The following is a 26,228-nucleotide window of genomic DNA, read 5'->3' on the forward strand; positions in this document are numbered from 1 at the left end:
TTTACCATCTTGTTTTTTATTCTTGTTTACAGGATACACATTGTGGAAACAGGATGAAGTTGACCAGTGAAAAGTTGCCCAAGAACCCCTTTTATACCTCTCTATCCCAATACGGAGCTAAGAACCCAAAATTCTTCCAATGGAGGAAGGAAAAGACGGGTACAAATTCTGATAATATTCTCACTAAAAGTCCATTCTGTACACCAGAGCAAAAAAGACAAGACATAGGAGTCTCACTGCTGTCAAGGAAGTGGTTAATTTTACTGTTCTTTTTAGCTTTCCTGTAAGAATCTGAGAAATTGCTGCTTATCTGGTACCAAATCATCAGTGGAGAAGTCTCATAATTAGATTCTAATCCTGGTTTTACTCTTAGGATTTTAGGACACCCTTCTGGAAAAGAAAAGCCAGATGTCACTTTTATTAAAGAAAACATTGCCATACTTCCAATTGTCATTGAAAGCTGCCATTTTGTTTCTGTAGATCTACTAATATTAAATTGAGGATGGTTACTAGCTCATTTGGTTAGAGTAGTTCAAATTAAAGCTCAAATTAAGAATTTCACTCATCCACAGGTAGCTTTGCCTAAAGAACTACACACAGCATTGCTAGAGCTCCTGCCTAGTAGTAAATTGGGTTAGTTTGGAAACCGATCAACACATACTTGATTTTACAAGGCACGGGGTTAGGTGCTGTGATGTTTTTCCCTTGAGCTAAGGAGGCCAGTTTTATGAATGAGAACTAGGAAGGAAACTAGTATAAATGGGTCACCTGGGTGGCTCAGCAGTTGGGCACCTGCCTTCAGCTCAGGTTGTGATCCTGGAATCTGGAATCAAGTCCTGCATCGGGCTCCCTGCATGGAGCCTGCTTCTCCCTCTGCCTGTGTCTCTGCCTCTCTCTGTGTGTCTCTCATGAGTAAATAAATAACTCTTAAAAAAAAAAAAACTAGTATAAACAGTGCCAGATGAGTTCTATATAATTCATGACTTCAAGAGAGGAAATTCATTTCGTATGGATAAAGATGGAATTCTTTACCTTTTAAAAACCAGATCATTACAGCCATGCAAATTTGGTGGATAAGGCATTGCAGCTCTTGAAGGAAAGAATAAGAAGAGGGGATGCTCTGGCATATTTCCTCCGAGGCCAACTATATTTTGAAGAGGTATCATTTCCTGTTTTCTTTTTTAAAAATGTATTTAAATTCAGTTTAGTTAACATTGTTAACTACTGTATTATTCGTTTCAGGGGCAGAATTTAGTGATTCATCAGTTGTGTATAACACCCAGTGCTCACTCCATCATGTACCCTCCTTAATGCCCATCACCCAATTACCCCATCCCCCCACCCCTCTCCCCTATAGCCACCCTCAGTTTGTTCCCTAGAGTTAAGAGTCTCTTATGGTTTGCCTCCTTATCTGTTTTTATTTTATTTTTTCCTGTTTTCATTTCATATAATGCTATTGTTGGATCCTCATAGCAAAATTTCCCATAGAGCTCCTTAGGTTGTTATGCAGAGGGATTTCTGGCAAATACCATAGGTTATGGTTGTGGCTTTAAGTACACCGTTAAGGAGATATTTGACCTTCCTCCATAAAAGCCATTCTAATGCAAGTCATTTATAGGAGTCATTCTAGTATAAAATCCATTCTCATACTAAAAATTAAAAATATAATTTTTACTTTTGCCCCAACTAATTAACATCATTTACAAAATCTTTTCATATGAATAACTAAAGACCCTGTTTCTTATCTAGTACTTAGAGGCTTTATAGGTTCCTTTCTAGAGGTAGGAGGGAAGTGCCTTCTTTCTCCACATTATGCTGAAGCATCCTAAGGAGCAGATGTAGGAGGAACTGTGCAAAACCATCACTTAAATTTCCATAATATAACATCAGTCCTTCATTGACCCCTGCGGGGTGATGTGAAATGGACCACCAGGTGTCCCCAATCCCTGACCACTCACTGAATATTTGGGCAGCTTTTAACCTATATCCTACTTACTCTTAAATCTGATGGCTCCATCATTCCTTCTGGCAACAAATATTTGTTGAGGACTCATCATGCACCTGTCAACCATGAGGATAGCATAGGTTAAGAGCAAGATATCTTAGCTTTGGGTATCATTAGGGTATGATTCCTACTACTTGTAAACTGTGTAGCCTTGGGCACAAATACTTAACCTCATGGAGTCTCAGTTTTTTTCATCTGTAAAAGGGGGGTAATAATGTGCATTTCCTAGAACTATTGTGAAGATTGTATTCATTGTAAAAGTATTTACTAACAGAATAAGTGCTTTATAGGTGTTTACTATTATTATGCTGAACTAAGACCATATGGTGACAAGGGAACCAGAATGGTCCCCATTTCATAAAACTTACAGTCTACCAGGGGAAGAAAATAGGTGAAGAAATAAGGAGGAGTACTATAAGAGCAGTTAACTGGGTACCATGATAGAGAATAATTTAGAAATAGGGTGGAAAGACACTGTGGTTGACACTAATTTGAAGAAAAGGAAATGAGCAGCGCAAATAGCCAAGTGGAAGTGCATTCCAGGTGGAGGTGAGAAAATGCAGTGTTTTGTTTCAGGGATGAGAGGGGGCTCTGTGAGCTCTGGGAATTGAGACCAACGTGGTAATCAGCAAGGCAAAGTATGACTCTAGATGAGCTTCGTGTAAATTGTAGTCAGAAGACATTGGAGTGTTTTGAATCTGTTAATGAGAACAGATTAGAAGTCAAGCATGGAACCAGTTTAGGGGGAAATTATACTACTCCCGGCAACAGAGGATAGTGGTCTTGACCAGAGTGGCAGCAGTGGAAGCTAGGTCCTGGATTTATTTTGGAGACACAAATAAATATCATCATTGACCGAAAAATACAGAAGTGAGGAGGGTGAATTTTGAGAGGGCGATCAAGGGTTCAGGTTTTATATACACTGTGTTTCTGACGTCCATTAGTATCCACATAGACAGGTTTCAAAGTAGAAACTTACATGTTAAGAGTCTAAATCTCAAAGGAGAAGTCTGGATTCAAAGTATATATTTGAGATTTTCCAGCATGTAGATGGCATTGAAAATCATAAAAAACTAACACGGCCTCCTTTCTTTTCCTTCCTATTGAGTATTCTCACTTTTCCAGCTCTCTCCCATCTAAGCCAAACATTGGAGAAAGGAGAAAGAGTCTTAACAACTAGGTCATTAACTCATTATAATGTGTTCTTTAAAATTAGTATTTGTTAGTATTTTAATACAGTTTTTATTACTTTTATTAATTTGTTGACTAATTATAGTTTATGAAAAAAGGAATTCAGTTGTTTTTGTATCTTCCAGAAGTTGTCTTTCTCTGGTCTTCTCTACCTAAGTAATAGCCATCTAATTCAGTAACACACTTTCTTTCCACAATTACACATGATTCATTCTTTAGTGTAAGGCATTTTCCTTGGTGGATTACGATATAAGCCCTATTAGTTCCTCACACCTCAGTATCAGATAACTGCCAAAGAATCTTAAAACATGTAGGTTTCTATAGGAAGTATGGGAGAATGATAATTTTAGAGAATCACATTTGTTTTTCCATGTCTTCTCCCTAACTGGAGAACTGCAGTACTGGAGGACATGAGCCATAGTAATAGTGGATATCTAATAATAGTGGATATATCCTGATGTTCACATTTTCCCTTGACTCTCTGGTCCCAGCTCTGAAGTTTCTTAAACTCCAGGAGTGGTGGGGGACATGGCAAGACAGATTGAGCAGAGGGCTCGCTGCCATTTTGAGAGAAGTTTGGCAATATCCAAAAGTACCAGTATAAGCAAAAGAGAGTCTTGCCCCAATTTTTCCTGGGCACTTCCCCCAGGTGCCATATCCAGGTCTCTTTAATTGATTTTATAGCATGTTTACTGGTGTCGATGCCATACTTGCAAATTCCATAAATTAGTTGCTGTCTTTTGTTATATTTGGTTCTTTTAGCTAGATTTGGGTGGGAGTTAAATATTTGGGATTACTTTAAGGTAATAGTAAAAATAACTCAATATTTCCTGAGCTTCTAGGGATGGTATGAAGAAGCATTAGAACAGTTTGAAGAAATCAAGGAAAAAGACCATCAAGCAACTTACCAGCTAGGAGTAATGTATTACGATGGGCTGGGGACACCTATAGATGCTGTAAGTTGCTGTTTCGTTCAATGTTTAAGATTTCATTGTTAGTGGATTATTTGATATAATTATTTATATTTTAATAATATATTTCTGTGCTTAATTTTAATATCTGCCCTTTTAGCATTTCAAGGATAGCAGTATTCACTTTTACATTTATGTGAAAAAACAAAATTTCTTTTTGCCCCTTCCTCACTACCTCTGTCAATAACACTTATATTTTAAAACATTTTCCTTTATTTTTAAAAGTTATTCCAAAACTACCTGGAGAAAAGTTAGAAAATGAGCAAAAATAGGATCACCAAATTCTACTATCAAATGTGAATCTGGTTATTATTCTACAGTATATCCTTCAATGTATCACACCAGGCAAAAAATTATATATATATATATATATAATTTTATATATTGTACATCTTTCTGGTCATTTGTCTTCACTATATACATATATTGAGTGTGTGTACATTTTTTCAATGTAGGACGACGATACCATACATGTTTTTAAATATCCCTTTTCACCTAACAATTTTGAATATCTTTCTCCTTGTCAATAAATAGAATCTATTATCATTTTAATACCTACATAATTAATATGTATCAATAATATTTCTAGGCTTCATTTGCTTGTGCATGTTTAAAGTTAAAGAAAAGAATAAACTAAGCTATGAGGTTTTGGAGAGCAGTATTACAGTTTTCTCTCTTCTTTATTTTTTAGTTTTTCTTTTTGGTCTCATTTTACAGGGAAATTTCATACACTATCATAAAAATTAGGAATTTACTTTAAAAATTTTCAAAGATATTCAGAAGTTTGTTTCTCTGTTCACTAGCAAAGCTCTTCTCTCCATAATGGTCTATTAAAAATTTGTGAAAAATTATATGCTTTCAAATCCTCTCTTCACTACTTACAAGAAGTATGATCTTTGGGAAATTATTTCTGGTCTGTAGTTTCCTCATTTGTAAAATGAGGATAAATGAACCTAAGTTAGAGATACATCTGCCATTTCCCTACACCCCTGGCCATGGCCATCCTGGGTAATTGATCAGAGCCCCCTTTCTAGCTGAATCCAGACATAGCCTCAGAACTTTAATCAATACAAAGCTTCAAGGTTACATTACCAATTCAATCCACTGGAGGCAGCATACAAAATAAAACCCATTAACCTCACATAGCTGTTAATGAGATTGAACCACATGTAAAATAACGTAAGACACAGGTAGAAGGTATCCAGTGTTTTCTTTCCAGACTTTATGTTGTATAGAGTCAACAATGAGGACTGTTCTTTAATTCCTGAAATTCTTCACTTTTACTTTTTTATAATCATAGCATGTGAAATAAGTAAATGGTTAAAAAAATTAATATTTCCATTAAATGTTTTATTTTAACCTATTTATAGTTTAACCTGTTAAAAGCATGGTAACATGTGGGATCCATGACTCCATTGCCCCTCCTATGAATTGAATGAACACAATTGACCACATCCTTCTTGAAACATGTTCCTCTAAGATTCTCTCCCATGCTTTGTATACCTCTTTGCACCATCTTCTATGTGTTTGTGATACAATTTTCCCTGTTCACCTCTTCACAGCCACTCCCTGCCCTTTGCTAGCTGCTTCTAAGTGTTGAAGCATGTCAGAACCTGAGTCCCCGCTGTCCTTTACTTTCTCTCTTGTTCTAAGCTCAACCAGTCCCATGGCTAACACTACTTATACCTTTTTTAAAAAAGACTTTACTTAAGAGAGAGTGTGTACACATACAAGTGAGGGGAGGGGCAGAGGGAGAAGCAGGCTCCCTGCTGAGCAGAGTCCAACATGGGGCTCCATCCCAGGACCGTGAGATCATGACCTGAGCTGAAGACAGACACTTAACTGACTGAACCACCCAGGCCCCCCTCATTACCTGTACTTTTAAAAGACTTCCAAATTATTGTCTTCACCCCAAAACCTCATGCTGAGGTCTATACAGCAAACTGCCTGTCTCTCCCTAGATAGTTTAGTAAGCATCTCCTGGTCTCTCTGAGTCCACATCTACTTAACTTATAAATCTGTTGCTTGAAACACACACAAATTCTGTTTAAGGCAGTAGAGTTTCTTTGTGCCCTGGTACCACTCACAGAGGTCATCGTCATCCTTGGAATTGCCTTAAAGGGCACAAAAGCGGTGTTTATGCAGTGTGAGCACCTCCTCTACAGTCCCCGAGGTGTGTGCTACTCTTGTGACTTATCCAGCTCTGGTTTATTTTGATTCATTGTCTTATTCACTCACTCTTTCATTTCACAAACATTTACGAGGCAGAACAGTCTGAGATGCTGGAGAAGCAAAGATGAGCATGAAAAGGAAGGCATAGTCTTGAGAATGACTGTGAGTGCAGTTGTGGGTCCGGGGCTGGGACAGATGCAGTATTAGGCACAGAGCCAAGGCCAGGGGAGTCTTCACAGAGCAGCTGCCATGTACTGACTCTCAGAAGGAAGCACAGCATGTAAGGTAAGGAATGGCAGATGGATGGCGGGAGCAATGGTAGGACACCTGATTCAGGAACCTGGACCTGACTTCCTCAGCCAGCCCTTCACATGTTTACTAACCCAACTAGTCTTGGCACAACTACCCATGACCCATGCTCTATAGACATAGGCAGCCAGGCACTTAAAAGTTCTCTATATAGAAACTTGGGCCAGCACAGTAATCTCAATGCCAATTCTGCATCCATTTAACCATACTCTTTGAGGCAGTTGCCACCTAATCTCTTTGGCCTTTCCAGAGAACTTTCCTAGAGAAAGATCCTATCGAAGAAAAATTATGGTGGCAGCTGTTAAGGTGATAAAATATTTGCCATGGTTACAAACAAAATCAATAATACATTAGAAGAATGAGGTATCATAACCAAGCAAAATTTAGCCCAGATATTTAACAATTCAATATAAGGAAATCTATGAATATACCACTTTAGTAGCTTGAATAAAAGACACCCTGTATTGAAAAAGCATTTCATAAACCCCAGAACTTCTCATAATGAAAACTTTTAAAAAACAGTACTAGGAAAACAAACAAACAGTACTAGGAAGTGTGTTTCCTTATAACTTAGGAGTAGCCAAAGCCCAAACTAGGAAGTCTTTTTTCCATTGCACCTACTCCTACCGTCTCTTGAATATCTTTCAGATCTGTCCCCAGTCCTTTATGCCCACTCCTTCTTTTCCAGTTCAGCCTCACAGTACCCCTTACCTGGGTTATTTCAGAAACAGATCCCCAACTTCTTGCCCTTGTCCCAAATTCATTATTCAAACTGCCACCGAAGTTATCTTTCCAAAATCCAAATCTGATGACATCCTGTCCATCTTTCAAAAACTTCAATGCTGGATGTAAATAGAAGGGCATGATTTGGAGTGTTCCCATGGACAGCCAGCCAGCTGGCCACCAAGAGACGACATAAAGTAACATTTACTTGGTTAATTCAAATTCAAATTCAAATTCTTGGTAAATAATTCCCATTGTAAATCCTCACACTAGTCCCAAGTTTCCTGAATCTATCAGATTGCTGCCCACAGGGGTCCCTACCAGGTATCATGAGGCTAACCCACTGTGACTGTTCCTGAACTTGATATCAGAATTCCATTCAGAACCCTGACTTCACTTGGTCCCACCAGGCCTCACAGCTGTATCATCTGTGGCCACCACACGCATTGTATATCTTTCTGGTCATTTATTTTCTTACACATTCTTGACTCCGTATTGCATTCTGCTTCCTCCCCTGTTCTCACAGCTGCTCTCCCTCCTAAACATTCCAGCTGGCAAATCCTCAGCCTTTTCTCAGACTATTTCATTCACCTCCTTACCTTATCAGAAAGTTAGCTGTCCCACGTCCACCCCTCTGTAGGTCGAGGGCTCTCCTGCCACATCGCTATGTACCACAGCGCGCAAAGGCGAAACTGGCATCATTTTCATCTCCCACTTCATTTTCCAGCTATTATCTCTCCTCCGCCCCATGCACAAAGAACCAACTTCGAAATCCATACCAACTTAACAACTTTCCCAGTTCTGTCCATTTCCTAGTCATTGGTCATTCTCTAACATTAAGTTGAATATCTTGATTTTGGGTTTCTACTTTTCCTCCGTGTATTGTTCCATCATCATTTTATCTGATATTTGAACTAAGAACCAAGCAACAAGAGGGAGAAACCCCTCTTGTATACAGATCTGGGGAATCACATTCCAGACAAAGGAAATATGTTAAGGTCTGAAAAAGAAGGCAGGCACAACTGGAATGTTGTCACACCAGTGAGACAGGGTCAAACCACAGGGGACTTGGTAAACTAGGGCCGAGAGTTTGGCTTATGTTATCAATGTAGTGTGAAAACACTGAAAGGGAGTCAAATTCATAGGATTTCTATTTTTAAAAAAATCATTTTGTCTGTTGTGTGGAGAATGGATAGAATGGAGGCAGGAGTAGAAGCAGTAAGCTAGTTGGGAAGCCACTGCAGTTCAGATAAACCACTTAAACTAAAGTACCATCATGGAAATAGAGAAAAGGGGACAAATTTAGGATATGTTTTTCTTTTTTTAAGATTTTATTTATTTATTAATGAGAGATACGGGCAGAGAGAGAAGCAGGCTCCCTGTGGGGAGCCTGATGTGAGACTCAATCCCAGGACCCCGGGATCATGCCCTGAGCTGAAAGCAGACACTCAACCACTGAGCCACCCAGGCATCCCAGGATATACTTTTAAGAGGATACAGGTCTTCTGGTGGACTAGGAGAGCGGTAGGAATAATACATAATAATAAATAAGGGAAGGAATCAAGAAAGATGTTGGCATTTAACAACAAAGGGATAACTAAGGGAGGAGCAGGTTTGGAAGTAACAAGAAAACCTAAATGTTTGTTTCCACATTACCTCTGAAGTCGCCTGTACAGAGATGTCAAATAGTCTGGAGATCAGTGATGCAGTTAGGACTGGTCAACTCAGCAGGGGGCTATCTGAGCAGGGGCAGTTAGGGCACCAGACTGGATATGGTTGCTGAATGAGTGGATGCAGAGAAGAGGAAAAGGTGAAGACAGAGATGGTCAGAAGGGAAAGGACAGCCAGCAAAGGAGAATAGAGAGGAGCCGCCAGGGAGAAGGGAGGGAGATCAGGAGTGTGTGGTAAAGGGGAAGTCAGATGATAAAACTGGTTCAAGAGAGAGTGATCAACCGTCTCAGATTCTGCTGAAGTGAGTATCATGAAAACTGAGCACTTACTATTAGGCACATTAGATGAATCTCACTGGAGACTCTGACAAGCCTTCTCAGTGGTGGAGTGCTAAGGGACCAACGTCAGGGTGGACTGAGGAATGGTATGGACATGAGGACGTGGACTTAAGCACTGAGTTTTGTCACAACGCAGAACAAATACATGTGCAATGAGGGGATCATAGACTTGAGGGGGGTTCCACCCCAGATCCGAGATACCACAGTATATTTGTAAGTCGATGCACAAGATCTATTCCAGAGGGAAAAAATGCTGAATCGAGTAAATTCACAGATTTGTTTCTTTTGATTTTCTCTTTTTCTCAGTGAAATAAAAGTGAAGCCATGTGCTTACATCAGCAGTACGTATACTAAAACTGGAATGACAGAAAATTAGCATAGTTCTTGTGTACAAGGATGACACACAAGTCATGAACCACTTCTTTTTTTATATATATAAAAACATAAATAAAAATTTTTAAAAGGTGAAGCCGTGAGCTGAGAATGAGGGCCAGGACAGCGAGCAGTGGAAGCGTGAAGAGGAAGGATAATGTCTGAAATAGTATCTTCTCTACCAGGCAAGTGGGAGGGAGAATTGATGAGACAAATTGGTGGTGGTGTTTGCCAGGGCTGAGCGCTCACTCTGAAATCTGTGATCACAGATTTAAAGAAGGACCTGCCACCACGGCTGTGTTCTTGAATGCAGCCAGGTAGGCAGAGAAATGGTTTATTTGCCAGATAAATGAGTACCAAAGAGGGAAAGAGGAACAAAGAAATGAGTATGGTCACAGATACAGAATAAACTGAAAGTATGGGAATTTAAAACACGAAGAAGATTGGCAGATTCAAGGGCTGGCATATGGCAACCCCATAATAGAATGGCTTGAATGTAATTACAGACGGAGGCCGGAGGAGCATGAAAAAGATCGCCTATGCAGGCCACCCCCTTACCTAGAATTACAGTGTTAGCTTGATCATACTCATAACCTACAATACAGGGGCAAAGATCCAACTCTTAAGTTTTATCACTTTCTTTTAGAAAAAAGAACTTTTGCTAAGTTCTTGATACTAATTTCATTTAGAGTCTGGTTGAACCATGATGCTTTGTGTGGTAGACTTGAACTGTATTCTTCAGGGAGCATTCAAAGGTCATTATTACCCCACAGAGATAACAATCACACGTGAGCCCCAACATCTGGGGAAGCTACAAATGGAAACTGGAAATAGTGCTTGGAGAAAAAAATGAGTAAAGCCACTAAATTTTGACTGAGACAAAATTGTGGTGAGGACAAGTTAACCTGTTTTAACTTTTCTTTCCCTATCTCATAGACTCCTAAAAAGGGTTTTTAAACACTTTCTTTAGGATAAGGCAATAAACATTTGAGTGTAATTTAGTGCCAGACAGCAGGAGATTTGACCTTATGAAATTCATGGTCTATGGCTCATCAGGCAACGGGGCTTCTGTTTTCCAGAGACACTATTTTTCTACATCTTACCTCTAACCACTCCCCAGATTTAACTTCATAAATTCATAAATTACATGCAATCAGAATCAAATTTCCTGTAAGATATTTTATGGCATGTGGCCAACTGATTAAAAATCCACATGAAGGCACCTGGGTGGCTCAGTTGGTTAAGCAGCTGACTTCGGCTCAGGTCATGATCCCAGGATCCAGGTATCTTGTGTTGAGCTCCCTGGTCTGAGGGCAGCCTGCTTCTCCCTCTCCCTCAGCCTGCTACTCCCCCTGCTTGTGTTCTCTATCTCTGTCAAATAAATAAACAAAATATTTTTTTAAATTAAAAAAAAACCATAAAAATAAAAATTCATATGAAAGAGCAAGGAGCCAAATATACATTTGTAGTACTTAAAGCAATGTGGTTTTTGTTCAGGAATAAGGCAAAGATCAAAAGAACAAGAGTCCAGAAACAGATGTACATAGATATGTGGGTATTTAGCATATCATAAAATTGCTATTTTAAGTCTGTGAGAAATGGTGGTAGAACAATTTGATTACCTTTTATTTTCTAGTTATATATACCTTTTTAAATAGTTGCCCTAGAAATAACAATATGCACTTTTAACTTAGCATGATTTACATGGAGTTTATGAATTACTTCAGGTGAAATCTAGGAACCTTGAATAGTATGCTTTCATTTACCTGCCCATCCCCAATCTTTAGTGCTGTCATACTATACTTCTTAAATTTACATTATAAATCCCCAAATAGAAGACTGCTGTAATTTTTGCTTTAGTCATATCTTTTGAAGAAACTAAGAGGAAAACAATTATGCACACATGTATATATATGTATATCCTTTTATATTTGTTATATACTTACCATTTCTGGAACTCTTCATTCCTTCCTATCAACTTGAGTAGCCACCTGGCACCATATTCATTTCCTTTCAACCTGAAGAATTTCCTTTGAAGGGTATTTCTTACAGTACAATTTGCAGATGATGAATTCTTTCTGATTTTGATCATTTAAAAATGTCTTTAATCTGCCTTCATTTTTGATGAATTGTTTTGCTGGTTGAGTTTTTCTTTTCCACATTTTAAAAATGCTATTCCCAAATCTTCTGGCCTTCATTAATTCCCATGAGAAGCCAGTCACTACTTCTTCTATTGTCCCCCCTCCCCCACCAAGCCGGTTTTATTGAGATATAATGCTATATTAATTTAAGGTACATGTGCATACATATACACCACATCGTCCTTATCCATTCATCTATCAATTTTCATTATCTTTGAGTAAATACCCAGTAGTGGAATTACTGGATCATATGTGGTAGTTCATTTCTTAATTTTTTGAGGAACTTCCATACTGTTTTTCGCAGTGGTTGTACCAGTTTGCATTCCCACCAACAGTGCACAAGGGTTCCATTTTCTCTATATCTCACCCAACACTTGTTATTTCTTGTCTTTTTTATTTTAGCCATTCTGACAGGTATGAAGTGATATCTCATTGGTTTTGATTTGCATTTCCCTGATGATAAGGGATGTTGAATATCTTTCCATGTGTCTGTTGGCCATCTGTAGGTGTTCTTTGGTAAAATGGATATTCAGGTCTCCTGCCCATTTTTAAATTGGATTATTTGTGTGTGAGAGGGAGTTGGGTAAGTTATTTATATATTTTGGATATTAACTGCTTATCAAATATATCATTTGCAAATATCTTCTCCCACTCAGTTTTTGGCCTTTTTCTTTTGGTGGTGGTTTTCTTCACTGTGCTGCAAAAAACTTTTGACATAGTATCAATAGTTTATTTTGGCTTTTGCTTCTCTTGCCTTAGGAGACACATCTAGAAAAATGTTGCTATGGCCAATGTCAGAGAAACACTACCTGTTTTTTAGGAATTTTATGGTTTCAGGTCTCACATTTAAGTCTTTAGTCCCTTTTGAGTTTATTTTTGTGTATGGTATTAGAAAGTGGTCCAGTTTCATTCTTTTACATGTAGCTGCCCAGTTTTTCCAGCACCATTTATGCTGGAAAAGACTGTCTTCCTCTCATTGTATATTTTTGCCTCCTGGGTCATACATATATCATGATTATATATAATTTTGGGTTTACTTCTGGGCTTTCTCTTCTGTTCCAGTAATCTATTGCTTTTGTGCCAGTACTATACTGTTTTTATTACTACAGCTTTATAGTATACCTTGAAATCTAGAATTGTGATACCTCTTGCTGTTCTTTACCAAGATTACTTTGCCTACTCAGAGTCTTTTGTGGTTCCAAGCTAATTTCAGTAATATTTGTTCTCCTGTTGTGAAAAATGCTGTTGGTATTTTGATAGGGGTTATACTGAATCTGTACATTACTTTGGGTAATATAGACATTTTAACAATGTAATTCTTCCAATCCAGGAGTATGGAATATCTTTCCATTTGTTTGTGTCATCTTCAATTTCCTTCATCAGTGTTTTATAGTTTTCATAGTATGGGTCTTTCAACTCTTTGGTTAAGTTTATTCCTAGGTATTTTATTCTGTTTGGTGCAACTGTAAATGGAGGTTTGTTGTTGTTGTTTTAAGGATTTTATTAGAGAGAGAAACAGAGAATGAATGGGAGAGGGGCAGAGGGAGAGAGAAAAGCAAACTTCCCGCTAAACAGGGAGCCTGACACAGGACTCTATCCCCAGGACCTTGAGATCATGACCTGAGCTGAAAGCAGACACTTAACCACACAGTGCTCCATGTAAATGGAATCTCTTAATTTCTTTCTACTACTTTTTTGTTAATGTGTAGACATACTACTGATTTCTGAGTATTAATTTTGTATCCTTCAACTTTACTGACTTCGTTTACTACTTCCAGTAGTTTTTTGTGGAGTCTTTAGGATTTTCTACATTAAGTATTATGTCATCTGTAAACAGTCACCATTTAACCTATTTATCAGAATGAATACTTCTTTTTCTTGTCTGATTGCTGTGGCTAGGACTTCCAGGATTATGTTGAATAAAAGTAGTAAGAGTGGACATCTTTGTCTTGTTCCTGATTTTAGGGGAAAAGTTCTCGATTTTTTACCAGTAAGATATTAGTTGTAGGTTTTTCATATATGGCCTTTATTGTGTTGAGGTATGCTTTCTCTAAACATATTTTGTTGAGAGTTTTTATCATGAATGGATGTTGAATTTTATCAGATTTTTTTTTTCTGCATCTATTGAGATGATCATATGGTTTGTATCCTTTGTTTTGCTGATGTCGTGTATCTCGCTGATTGATTGTGAATACTGAACCATCCTTGCATCCCTGGAATAAGTCCCACTTGATTATGGTGAATGATCCTTTTAATGTATTGGTGGATTTGTTTTGCTAATATTTTGTTGAGGATTTTGCATCTATGTTCATCATGAATATTAGCCTGCAGTTTTCTGTTTTTGTGGTGTCTTTGGTTTTGACATCAGGTTAATGCTGGCTTCATTAAATGTATATGGAAACCTTCCTTCTTCTATTTTTTGGAATAGTTTGAGGAAAATAGGTTTTAACTTTTCTTTAAATGTTTGGTAGAATCTACCTATGAAGACATCTGTTCCTGGACTTTTTTGTTAGTTTTTTTATTATTGATTCTGTTTCGTTACTAGTCATCAATCTGATCATTTTTTAATTTCTTCTTGATTCAGTTTCAGAAGATTGTATGCTTCTAAAAATTTATCCATTTCTTTAAGGTTGTCCAATTTGTGAGCATATGTTTATCTTTTCAAAGAACTAGTTCTTGGTTTCATTTTTTTTTCCAGTCCTCATTTATTTCTGCTCTGATATCTATTATTTCTTCCTTCTACATACCTTGGACTTTGTTCTTCCTTTTCTGTTTCCTTTAGATGTAAGGTTAGATTGTTTGAGCTTTTTATTGTTTCCTGAGGTAGGCCTTATTGTTATATATGTCCCTCTTAGAACTGCCTTTGCTATCTCCCAATATTTGGGAATGTTGTGTTTCCATTTTCATTTGTCTCCATGTATTTTGTTGATTTCTCTTTGCTTTGTTCACTCATGGTTGTTCATTATCATGTTGTTTAGCCTCCATGTGGTTCCCCCCCCTTTTCTTTTGTTCTTTCTAGTTTCATACTGTTGTAGTCAGAAAAGATGCACAGTATGACTTCATTCTTCTGAAGTACTAATCATATGGTTGTTCTCCTGCATTTAATGTGTCATTTTTCTCTGGCTGCTTTGAAGATTTCTTTGGCTTTCAGCAGTTTGATTATGATGTATGCCTAGGAAAGCTACTTTGTGTTTATCCAGACCGGTGTTCACTGAACTTCATGGATCCCTTTCATTTGCAGTTTTTAAGAGTAATCTCTCCTCCATCTTGTTGGGCTCTGATAAGTTTTCCAGCATCTCTAGAAAGTTGGGGAGTTTTTTGTAACCTACTTAAAAAACAAACAAAAACAAACAAACAAAAAAAATTGCTCCAGATTTAGCTATCTGTGGAAGGATTTATACAATCACATCACTTGACTACCAGTAAACTCCCTCTTACTATTAGGTTTGGGAAGAAAAAGGCAGAAACCCATGTCACACATTCACAAAAATAAATCCTTATGAATTGGGACTCACTAGAAGGCAAATACCTTTATCTGCTATTACTGAGGTATTCAGCCAGCAACAGAACTTGGAGAGAGCAGTGAAGGATAAAAGCTAGAATGTAGTGCATAGAAAACGTGTGTTCTCTTATTTGGAGTGATGGTTGAAAGTTTGTGTCGACAGATTTTTTTGGAGGGGGCAGTGTCTTCTTTGAGCTCCTTGTGACTATGCAGATGTCATATGAAGATTAGCATATCGGATGTAAATTATCACTGAGCACTCTTACTGTGCTTGAAGGGAAAAGACAGTGTTTGGGGCTCACAAGTGTACTCTAATTATAAATGTGGAAGAGGTTACAGCTATTCTTGTATTTTGATAAGTTCTAAAAGCTGTACCCATGCAGAATAAAGGATCTAAAGTGGGAGGGAGGAGAGAAAAAAAACCATATTGAAACACATAGCAAGTCTGGAAGCTATAAAATGAGGGCAATGCCTTATATCCTGGAGCTCTGGAAATGTCTACTTGGGAGATGTATCCTCCCGTCCTCTCTCTCCTCTCTCCCTCTGTCCCTCCATCATTTCCAGCTCTGCAGACTAAAGCACAACCATCCTGTCTGGGCACAGAGTCATGACATCAAACATCATGTCAGAGGGTGAAGACTACAATATTATTGGGAGAAAGAATTTAGTCTGGGTAAAACTAAAAACTAGGGTTTTTGTTGTTGTTGTTCTTTTCCTTTGTGGAAGGAAAAAGGAGTGGAATATATGAAGAAAATTGTTGATTCTCCATGTCCCAAAGCAAGACACTTACAATTTGCAGCTGCCTACAACCTTGGAAGAGCTTATTATGAAGGGAAAGGCGTCAAACGATCAGATGAGGAAGCTGAAAGGTAGTTTTTAGCTGAGAACAAGTTTTTTTTTTTTTTTAAATCAAATGCTGACACAAAGAATAACTTGCCTTGCCTTTCTCTTTTAGACTGTGGCTTTTTGCTGCAGACAATGGAAATCCAAAAGCTAGTGTGAAGGCTCAAAGTATCCTAGGATTGTATTATTCAACAAAAGAGCCTAAAGATTTAGAAAAGGTAACACTGATCTATTTGTTTTTAATGTTAGCACATACAGATTAGTATTTATTTCACTATTTCTTTTTTGAACGGTGGGTGGTGAAGACTGAATGTTCAGTTTAAAGATTTCTTATAGTTCTTTAAAATGTAAAGAAAGTTTACATTTTAGCATCTCAAAGCTCATTTCACCCTTTATTCATCCTCCCTTCTACAAAAGGAGTCCACAGATGTGAGAGCATTTCGTATGCTATAAAAAGTCACACAAACAAAATAATAAAAACAAAATACCATGAAAGCTAAGAGAGTCCTGAAATATAGCCCAAATCCTTCACATGTGAATAAATTAAAATTAATTTGTTCTGAGAAAGTAATGATGCTAAGAAGTAAAATACACCAAAAACCCCTAGCTAAAATTAAATCCATGTAAGGTTTTTACAGAAATACAATCTCTTTATTCATTAATGACAAATATTTTCTAAGAAATCCTATGGGGAGAAGGAAATGTAGAGCCAAGTCCTACTGTAAAAGGCATTAAGGACAAACGTATAAGAAACACATAGCAACCAAGACCCTCTTCGGATAACTGAACAGCCACTTGGAAATAATTTTTTGAACTAATTCATATTCATTGTACTGCATATTGGGCAAATGTACTCACGACCACCTGCAGCTTTTATCTTGGTTGCCTCTGATCTCAGTGGGCACCATCTCTTGAGATCCACCTGGAGCTCTGTCCCTCAGCCTCAGCTCTGCTCTCTCTGCTGTGCCTCATTGCAGGTGTGTCTCAAAGCCTAGCAGGCACTTAGTTCCTACTTCCTACCTTCCTGATCCTCCAGAGAAATGTGAAACTCTTGAATCCTAAGACAGCTGCACTGTCTAGACTGTGACCTAACCTACACTGTGGGTAGAAAACAGATGGGCTCACCTTAGCATTCTCTCCTAGGTATGTGAAACTAGTGCTAACCTGAGACACACTCAAGGTGCTAGAACAGTGTCCTAGACATTAATTAATAGTGCCATCTTTTAATTACAGATCTTTCTTTCCAGTATTCCCTTACAATTTCCCCTGGTGAATAAGTTGAAATTGTGTTCTTTCTTAGGCATTTTATTGGCACTCAGAGGCATGTGGCAATGGAAATCTGGAGTCCCAGGGTGCACTTGGACTAATGTATTTTTATGGACAAGGCATCCGCCAGGATACTGAAGCTGCCCTGGAGTGCTTAAGGGAAGCAGCAGAACGTGGAAATGTCTATGCTCAAGGGAATCTTGTGGAATACTACTATAAGATGAAATTTTTTACTAAGTGTGTTACATTTTCCAAAAGGTAAATAAGCTCCATGGAAGCATTTACAACACCTCCTACTAGATGTTCTGCACCCAGGTCTGTTCATAGAACTTGCCGCAATATTAGAAAAGATGGCTACTGAGCACTTGAAATGGGGCTAGTGCCTCTGAGGGCCGAACTGTTACATTTCATTGGATTTTAATTAATTTAAATAGCCATCTGTATTTAGTAGCTGCCATATTGAATAGTATAATTCTATGCCATTGGTCTTCAGGATTTCAGTGCTATTTGCTCTATATACCAGCTGAGCAATCTTAATCTAGTTTAACTTTTTTGGGACATCAATTTCCTTTTTTATAAAGAAGAAAATGCTTCTACAGAATTATAAAAATGGTGTATATAAAGTACTTAACATAGTTTAGCATAACAGAAATGCTTGTTAAATGTTTTAATTTCTTCCTAGACTCTTTAGACACAAGTTCTATCACTGCACAATTGCAAGATAGCTTGATAAAGATTGTAAAATGAGAATAATGGTTAAAAGACGTCAACAAAAAAAACAACAACAAAAAAGATGTCAACATTAACATTTCATAAAATAACATGGAGATTTCTCTGAGCCCATGTACTTTCCTACATTTATTTGCTCATAACTTAAAAAAGCAATGTACCAAGAAAAGCAAACCTGATGTCCTCTAGAGACACTATAAGGCCCTGCTGATGTTTCCCTCCCAATAATGCCTCACAGAGCTGCCAGGTCCCCCTCTTCCCTAGCCCAGGGTGAGGCAGCCATCTGCAACACAGGATGAAAGAGCTGGTTTTACCCTCTATCCCCCAGTATCATGGCTTCTAGGCAGTGGGCTACTTAAAAGTATGATCCCCAAAGTCCCAAATCTTCAAGTTAACACCAAGACTTTAAATCGTTCTTAAAATCTTTCAGACTTTCCATCATCGTCCACATTCCTATTCCCCATAATATCATGGGTGACACGGGGTTGAGTAGATTTCATTTTCACACAACTCTCCATACTTGTGTCAGGGTGAAAAAGGAGGACTTCTTTTTCTTACCCATTTTTAACAAAGATAGATGGGTAAGTTACAGTATGTTTTCTGATCCTATGTGACCAAAGTCCAAATTTAAGGCCAATGTTTGAATAAATGACCCAAAGAAATAGAAAATGCCTTCCCCCCATTGTTTAAATATGCAAAGTGATATTAAGTTTAAAATATTAATGTTAAAAAAAAAAAAAGAAATACATCTTTTTCAGTGGTTGTTAAGCCCAATAAGTAGTATCAGAGAGGCTGTGATATAACCACTCTGGTGGTTCCTCTTCCCCTGGTTTTTAACTTTATATTTACCCTTCACCACATAATAAACAACTCAGTTCTCAAACGGGGAGAAATAAAGGATATCACTGGGGTACAAGGACAATTTCTGAACATGTCCTTTTTAACTTCACAATTAACCATCACAACAGGATTGCTGACTACGATGAGGTTCATGACATCCCCATGATAGCCCAGGTCACAGACTGTCTCCCGGAATTCATCATCAGGGGCATGGCCAAGGCATCCTTCTACCATGCCCGCTGCCTTCAGCTTGGCTTGGGTGTCACAAAGGATGAAGCAACAGCTAAACTCTACTATTCTAAAGTAAGTAAGCCTAAGAACATGTATAAATCGACCCAAATAGAAAATTTCTGAGCTTTTAGTTAAGCCTTGAACATCTTTATGGGTTAGCATCTTTTTCCTACTGAACTGTTGTGCAGATCACCAGTGTGGGAGGGGTTGTCAGACACAGGGATTATCTGCAGACAATTTGGCCAGATTCTTACAAACTCAGATGATAAAAAGTCCCATTTTAATGCAAATTATTGTCTCAGCACCCTGCTACTCTGCAGCCTCAGGCCCAGCACCAAGACCTTAAGGCCAGAATGCTGATGCCTTCTTCCACCCGGAAGTGTGAATCTATTCTCATTCTAGTACCTTAATGAAATCTAGTGTTGTATTTTTATTTTTATTTTTTTGAAATCTAGTGTTTTAAAATGTCATGTATGACATCTGCCACACTTCAGAGGAGTATGCATGAGTTTGAGTTAATCAGTGGAAATAAATCTTTTCATGTTTTAATTCATGTGCTTTAGACCCCAAATGGATTTCATGTCTAAAATCAAGCAACTAAAAAAGTGAGAAGGGGGTTGGGGACAGGAGGAGTCATTATGAATAAGTGCAAGTGCAAGTACGGTTTTTAAAAAACGAATGTGATAAAACTGTATATGCCTTAGTTAGGTCCATGACATCCATGAAGTCCAAACTAGAATTATTATCTTCTTAAAATTTATAAAGCAATTCGTGGGGTGCACAAGTTGTTTAGCTGGAGCAGGGAACAAGACAAGGAACCATTTCCTAAATCCTTGGCCTGAATCTGACTATAGTACAGCAGTGGTTCCCAAGCTTTTCTCTATCTTAAAATCACCTGGGGATCTTTTAAAAATTCCAAAGCCCAGACCTTATTTCAGAACAAATGAATCACGAGCTTTTCAGGGGAGCTCCAAAGTGCAGGAAACTTTGGAAACCCTAAGTTATTTTGTTTGAGATTAGAATTTCCAGAGCATTAAGTCCACATCAACACATAAATATAGGAACACAGTACACAAAAACAACTGATGTTTGAGATATTTACCACTACACCATCCTGTTAGTAAGAAAAATAGTTGTCTTTAACTTTTATTTATTTATTTATTTATTTATTTAATTTTTTTTTTTAAGATTTTATTTATTTATTCATGATAGTCACAGAGAGAGAGAGAGAGAGGCAGAGACAGGCTCCATGCACCGGGAGCCCGACGTGGGATTTGATCCCGGGTCTCCAGGATCGCGCCCCAGGCCAAAGGCAGGCGCCAAACCGCTGCGCCACCCAGGGATCCCTGTCTTTAACTTTTAAAAAAAGTCGAAAAGCTCTCTGAATTATACCAATTTCCAAACCAAGTCAGTTTCAGGTTCTGTGCCATCCATCATGTCCTTTCTAAATAAATGCAAGCAGAGAAAAATCTGGGCCAAATATATCCTGAAATGTGTATATATTCATTCCAAATACAACAGTAGAGCAAACAGACTGCAGTCTTAAAACTATTTTCCACATGGTGGAAGATAAGATCCCCATTACTCAATTTTGACTACTGTATTTTACAGAAGATGCTTTTAAAAATGGAGAAAATTCAAGAGTAGCAGGCCAGGGAAGGGTCTGGAATCCTGTCATATGAGCTGTGATAAGAGAAACTGAGTATTATATTCAGGGAAAAAAAGGACAGGAGAGGGTGGACAGTGGTCTTCACCAGACTGAAAGGCTGTCCTACAGAAAAGGAACAGCTGGGAAGGGAGCAGAACCATAGCCAAAGGCAGGTGTTAAGTGTGAAAAAGGTAAGGTCCTGGGGGTGTAGAGACTGTGTGTAGGGTCGTAAGGTCGGGAGACCCAGGCCTGCTCTCAGCTCTGCCACCAACAGGATAGGTGACTGCCAGCTACTTTGCCTCTCTGGGTCTCCACGAAACCAGCTTCGTATATTCTCCTAGGACCTCTTCACTGAAGCTAAAGTATATGGAGGGAAATTTTAGCTTAGTGTAAAGAAAAATCTTCTAATACAACTGCTCAGGAAAGAAAAGTTTTTCCTAGAAGACGTGACTTAGCAACCAAGCAGGTATCCAGTGACCAAGTGTCTGGATCTGATCTGGATCTGATCTGTGTCTAACCTCTGATGTCTCTTCCAAATTCTTGATGTTCTAGGCCATTTTACATGCATTATTACTGCTCGCTTTTTACTTTATCATAATAAAATGTTATTTTAAAGTAAGATTATCATAGATGCTGCTATTCATATAAGATAGTAGCAAGTTTGGGCAGCCCCGGTGGCTCAGCGGTTTAGCGCCGCCTTCAGTCCAGGGTGTGATCCTGGAGACCCGGAATCGAGTCACACGTTGGGCTCCCTGCATGGAGCCTGCTTCTCCCTCTGCCTGTGTCTCTGCCTCTCTCTCTCGCTCTCTCTCTCTCATGAATAAATAAATAAAATCTTTAAAAAAAAAAAAAGATAATAGCAAGCTTGAGGCTAAATGTTAATGCTTTCCATGTTACTTATTTTTAATAATTTGTAACACAGAATGCTATCAGTGTGTAAATTTCCTTTATTCCCGGCACTGATAAAATTTTCTCTTTCAAGTCACAGCAGCATAGTTATTCTTTGTGTCATCTTTTTTGCATAGACTAATATGAACCTCCTTTACCAAGAAATCAAAATAGAAATGTATCTCAACTAAGAAATTCCCCTGAAATTCACTGTAGTTATTAAAAACAAACCAAAAACTTTTCTTAAATTTTGATAAGATACAACAATTCAAAATATATTTAAATAACTGATGCTTTATCTTTGATTTTTAAGGCTTGTCGTCTGAACCCTGCACTGGCAGAGGAACTTCACTGTTTACTTATTCGTCAAAGGATTTAGACCATGACGCATTTCAACAAAGATCATCAACCCTAACACCTTAGAATGTGTGTATTTTCATAGGAGCTGTGTTTGGTTATATTCTGCAGTCCAAGTTACATTACCCTGGGTATTTTAAGCTGATGACATGTTACCTTCATTCTTAAATCTGTAATTTTGCAACTCAAAACCCAGCTATAGGATCAAATTGCTAAGAGAGGCCCGAAAGAAGATCCAGCTTTTAGGCCTACAGACTGGCCTATGTCACATCAAATACAGAAAACCATTCCATAAAGCAAATACCTTTTTCTTTTCTTTAAATAGAGCATCCAAAAGACTTAGTGCAGTCTTAGCTGTAATTCCTTCAGAAATATAAATGCCAACAAACATTTAAAAAAAAACAAACCACCATTTGAAAGTTTAATTCCTTAAATTTCTTTGATCCTTAGTTTTGTGAATTCTGGATAGATTATTAATTTTAATTTGTTGTCATTTAAAAATTTTAATTTGAGATTCACAAAACTAATAAGAAATAAAAAGAAATTTAAAGAAACTTTCAAATAATGTTAAATAAATTTGTGTAGCATTTATACTTCCGAAGAAATTAAAGTTACAACTGCACTAAGTCTTTCGGGATATCTTGTATTCTTAAAAAAGATTCTTATAAATAATTGGTTATTATAAACTTCAAAAAAAGTTTAAGAAATTGCTTAGAATCTGGCCTCTCCACATCTCCCTTAAAGATCTAAATGAGTAAAATAATGGCTATATTCCTGATAATTAAGTAAGATGTTTCTTTGTGCTTAGACTAATTTTTTAGAATTAAAAAAACCTTAAGTGTATGTCAAAGCAAGTAAATATGAGTCTCAAATCATCTATCAATATAAGAACTGCAATTAAATATGCTAAAAATTTAAATTAGCAGCAGGCTTTTCTTATATTAATGAAGTCTATGAAGACAAAAGTTGATAATAAAAACCGCGGGATCCAGATGGAGAAGATGGTATAGCGGTGTGCATCTATGAAACATACTCTGAAAACAATGTCGTAAAGATACCTTCATGATGCTTTCTCTGTAAACATACTAGACTGATGTGACTTTATTTTATAAATCACAATCATCCTTTCTGAAAGTGGATCTAACCAAGATCTCATATTAGTATAACTAATACGCAGTCACTAAAGAAGTATCGTATGGGAGGAAATTACTTGTACTTGTTTTACACTCTGGTTTTTCCGTGTTACTTGAACTTTGTTTTGTCTCTATATAAAAGAAAGCAATTTCCATAGACTCAGGCCTGTGTGATACCCTCAAAGGATCACATACTTCTCCCTTAAATCTCTGAAGACAGATAAACTTAAACCATCCCTGAAAACTAATCCTTTGCTTTTAAAACCTCTACTCAAGACTCTCTATCTTCCCCCACTAATATGTTTCAATATATCAAGTCCACGATAATATTTTGTAATACCTCGCTTAAATCTCTTTCTACAATATATAAGTCAACTTGCTTCGTATTTGTTCTCTTAATACCATCATGTGTAATATTCCTTCAACCATGTGAAGATCTAAATTCCCAACCAGTCTTTTCTCCTCACTTAATCCAGTCCCTTAAGCCTTTAAGAATCCTAAAATAGAAATGTAATAAGGCAGTGCTTGTTTGCTTTAACCGCACACTTAATAGATTAGCTATTGTTTTTCATCCCAAAGTCAAGGCCACTTTTTTAACTGAAACATTAAAACACAGGTCTGAGGCATCCCAAATGTAGGAACTTGACATGTGTCATATGTGGTGATATGCTACCCTTAAATGTCTTCAGTGAATCGATATAAAATGTAAAATTTCAGTTTACTGTAGCTACCCTACAGCTGGTACTTCTGGCACGGGGGAGCCCTTGCACACTATGACTGCTGCAGACCATAGCAGACCCCCTCCCTGTGAGTGGCCATGCAGTCTTTAACTCAAGTGAATTGAGGTTTTCAGATCATTAACCTTAAAATCAATACTTCTAAGATTCCTTATAGCTGTTATGAAAAAAAGCTAAAATTTATGTTAAGGAAAGACTGAGGACTCAAAATGGTTATTTTGCTCATTTGCAGTATAAACTTTTAACAGCTATGGCTTAATTATGCATAAGGTGGGCATTACCAGTAACTATGTTATGAGGAGTTCCCAGGGTTTGGTGATCTCACGTTGCTTCTCTTATTTGAATGTGTCTTTTCTGCATCTGTCTTTTCTGCAACCCTGTGAAGGATAATTCTTATTCATATAAACAGCCAACTTCAGGTTTTTTTAATCTTTTTTTGAACTGTCAAATATCAGCTTGGTTTGAAAAAAAGGATCAAAGAGCTGTGATGAAAAGAATCCCAAAGATAAAATTTGGTTCACTAATTTTTAATCATTTATCTTTCAGAACTTACATTTCATATCAAGAACTTGGCAGGTAGGACCTAGCAATGCCATAATCAATACCACTTTAGTATAGAAACAGTATTGTTCTTTCATGGAATTCAGACTGAATTTTTGCCTATTAATCATTTTGCTTTCAATGCTCCCACGTAGGTGGGCAGTTACAGAAGGAAAAGTGTTTTATTATCACTGCATAATAGTGGTGAAAACTGATTAAATGACTTGTTCATGGCCCTGCTATTAATAACAAAACACCTTACCCTGGATTTCACCTAACGTCCTGACAAGTCCGCAAGACTTGATGATAAATCATGTCCCCCACGTCCCTGAAGTAAATTCCCACCTCGGATTCCCTGTCTCCCCCACTGCTGCCCATTCTTCAAAGTTCGGCTCCTATCTCTCTCTCCCTAACACATCATTTCAAGCACAAATTTGGCTCTTCTCATTCACCCTAAAAATCCTATTTTTCACATATTCATTCTGTGTCTGGAGAAAGGCAGCCAACTTTGTATTTCCTTGCAGAAGTACTTATGTGCATGGTGCTTTCTACAAAAAAAAAAAAAAAAAAAAAAAAAAGGTATTTGATAAATATTCGAACTGCTCAAAGTGTTTCAACCTCATTTTTTGAGATATAAGTACCTTAAACATCATAGAGCTTAGTGATTCATTTTTTTGTATTTTATTGCTTCAAATGCTTCAAACTATGGGAAATCTTTGGTAAAAATAAAGACAATAAAATTTTCACAATAACTTTCCACAAAGCATTGCACAACAATGTTCTTCAATACACATGAAATAATACAGGAATGTTCGGAGTCCTCAGTGAGGAGAGTTAACTGTACAATAGTCATAGTTCTTCATTTTAAAACAAAACTGTCTTCATAAATATTTAAAATATTTCCTAGGTTCTTATCACATATTAACATTTGTATTTCAATCAGTGTGTTGAACTTTATTTATATTATTATTAAAATAAAAACAATAAGAGAAATGTGTTTTTCTGTTGCCTATGACAGCATTAAGCTCTACCCCACCCCAACTCTGCTCACTTCACACGAAACTAGAGGGAGGTAACTAACATACAAATCAATATGGTTCTCAATCAAGCCCTCTGTGGAAAAGAGGAAAATATTTCATGTCTATTGTTACACAGACATTTCTCTGGTGGTTTATTTGTGCAGTCTCAAACTTGACCAGTTTTCAGTTGATCTAAATGACTTCTCAGCTCAGGACACAACTCAATTAGCAGCAGTTCCATCAGCACCTGAACCAAGAGAGAAGAAAAAAAGTAGAAAAAAGTGGTGTCTTGTGTTTGTTTTTTTTTTTTTTTTTTTCCCTCTAAGGCTTGACTCAAAGTACTGATGTCTATGAGAAAAGTCTAATTTTAGATCTGAGTTGATTCTCTGTGAGTAAGTTATTCTCGAATGATTAGAACTAATATAAACTCCATTTAGTATCAGATTGATTTGTTTCAGGGTCTCCCTGCCATCATCACACCATTGACAATATTTAGTATTGCTAATTATAACCAGCTGACTGGGAAAGAGACTGCTTTCCTGAAATAAGAAAATTAAGCAGTCATGCAAAACTGTTATATGCATCAAGGCAGGAAGGACACC

At 37.4% G+C, this 26,228-nt stretch overlaps 2 protein-coding genes across 4 annotated transcripts in view; one reads left to right on the forward strand and one right to left on the reverse strand.

The window, feature by feature from the left end:
- The window catches only part of LRP2BP (LRP2 binding protein), a 38,239-nt gene that overhangs the window by 10,810 nt on the left and 1,201 nt on the right, over positions 1-26,228 (forward strand). For all 3 annotated transcript variants that reach the window (XM_072763714.1, XM_026018240.2, XM_072763715.1), the window contains exons 2-9: positions 33-159; positions 1,047-1,159; positions 4,039-4,152; positions 16,122-16,264; positions 16,351-16,456; positions 17,539-17,762; positions 19,202-19,376; positions 22,154-22,266. In XM_072763714.1, coding sequence (XP_072619815.1) covers positions 54-159; positions 1,047-1,159; positions 4,039-4,152; positions 16,122-16,264; positions 16,351-16,456; positions 17,539-17,762; positions 19,202-19,376; positions 22,154-22,219 — 1,047 coding nt within the window. In that variant the 5' untranslated portion in view covers positions 33-53 and the 3' untranslated portion in view covers positions 22,220-22,266. The remainder of the gene's footprint in view (positions 1-32; positions 160-1,046; positions 1,160-4,038; positions 4,153-16,121; positions 16,265-16,350; positions 16,457-17,538; positions 17,763-19,201; positions 19,377-22,153; positions 22,267-26,228) is intronic.
- Positions 25,273-26,228, reverse strand: part of SNX25 (sorting nexin 25) — a 132,059-nt gene continuing 131,103 nt past the window's right edge. The window contains exon 19 of the mRNA XM_072763713.1: positions 25,273-25,873. Coding sequence (XP_072619814.1) covers positions 25,793-25,873 — 81 coding nt within the window. The 3' untranslated portion in view covers positions 25,273-25,792. The remainder of the gene's footprint in view (positions 25,874-26,228) is intronic.

Source organism: Vulpes vulpes, chromosome 7 (genome assembly GCF_048418805.1).
Source record: "Vulpes vulpes isolate BD-2025 chromosome 7, VulVul3, whole genome shotgun sequence".
NCBI lineage: Eukaryota > Metazoa > Chordata > Mammalia > Carnivora > Canidae > Vulpes > Vulpes vulpes.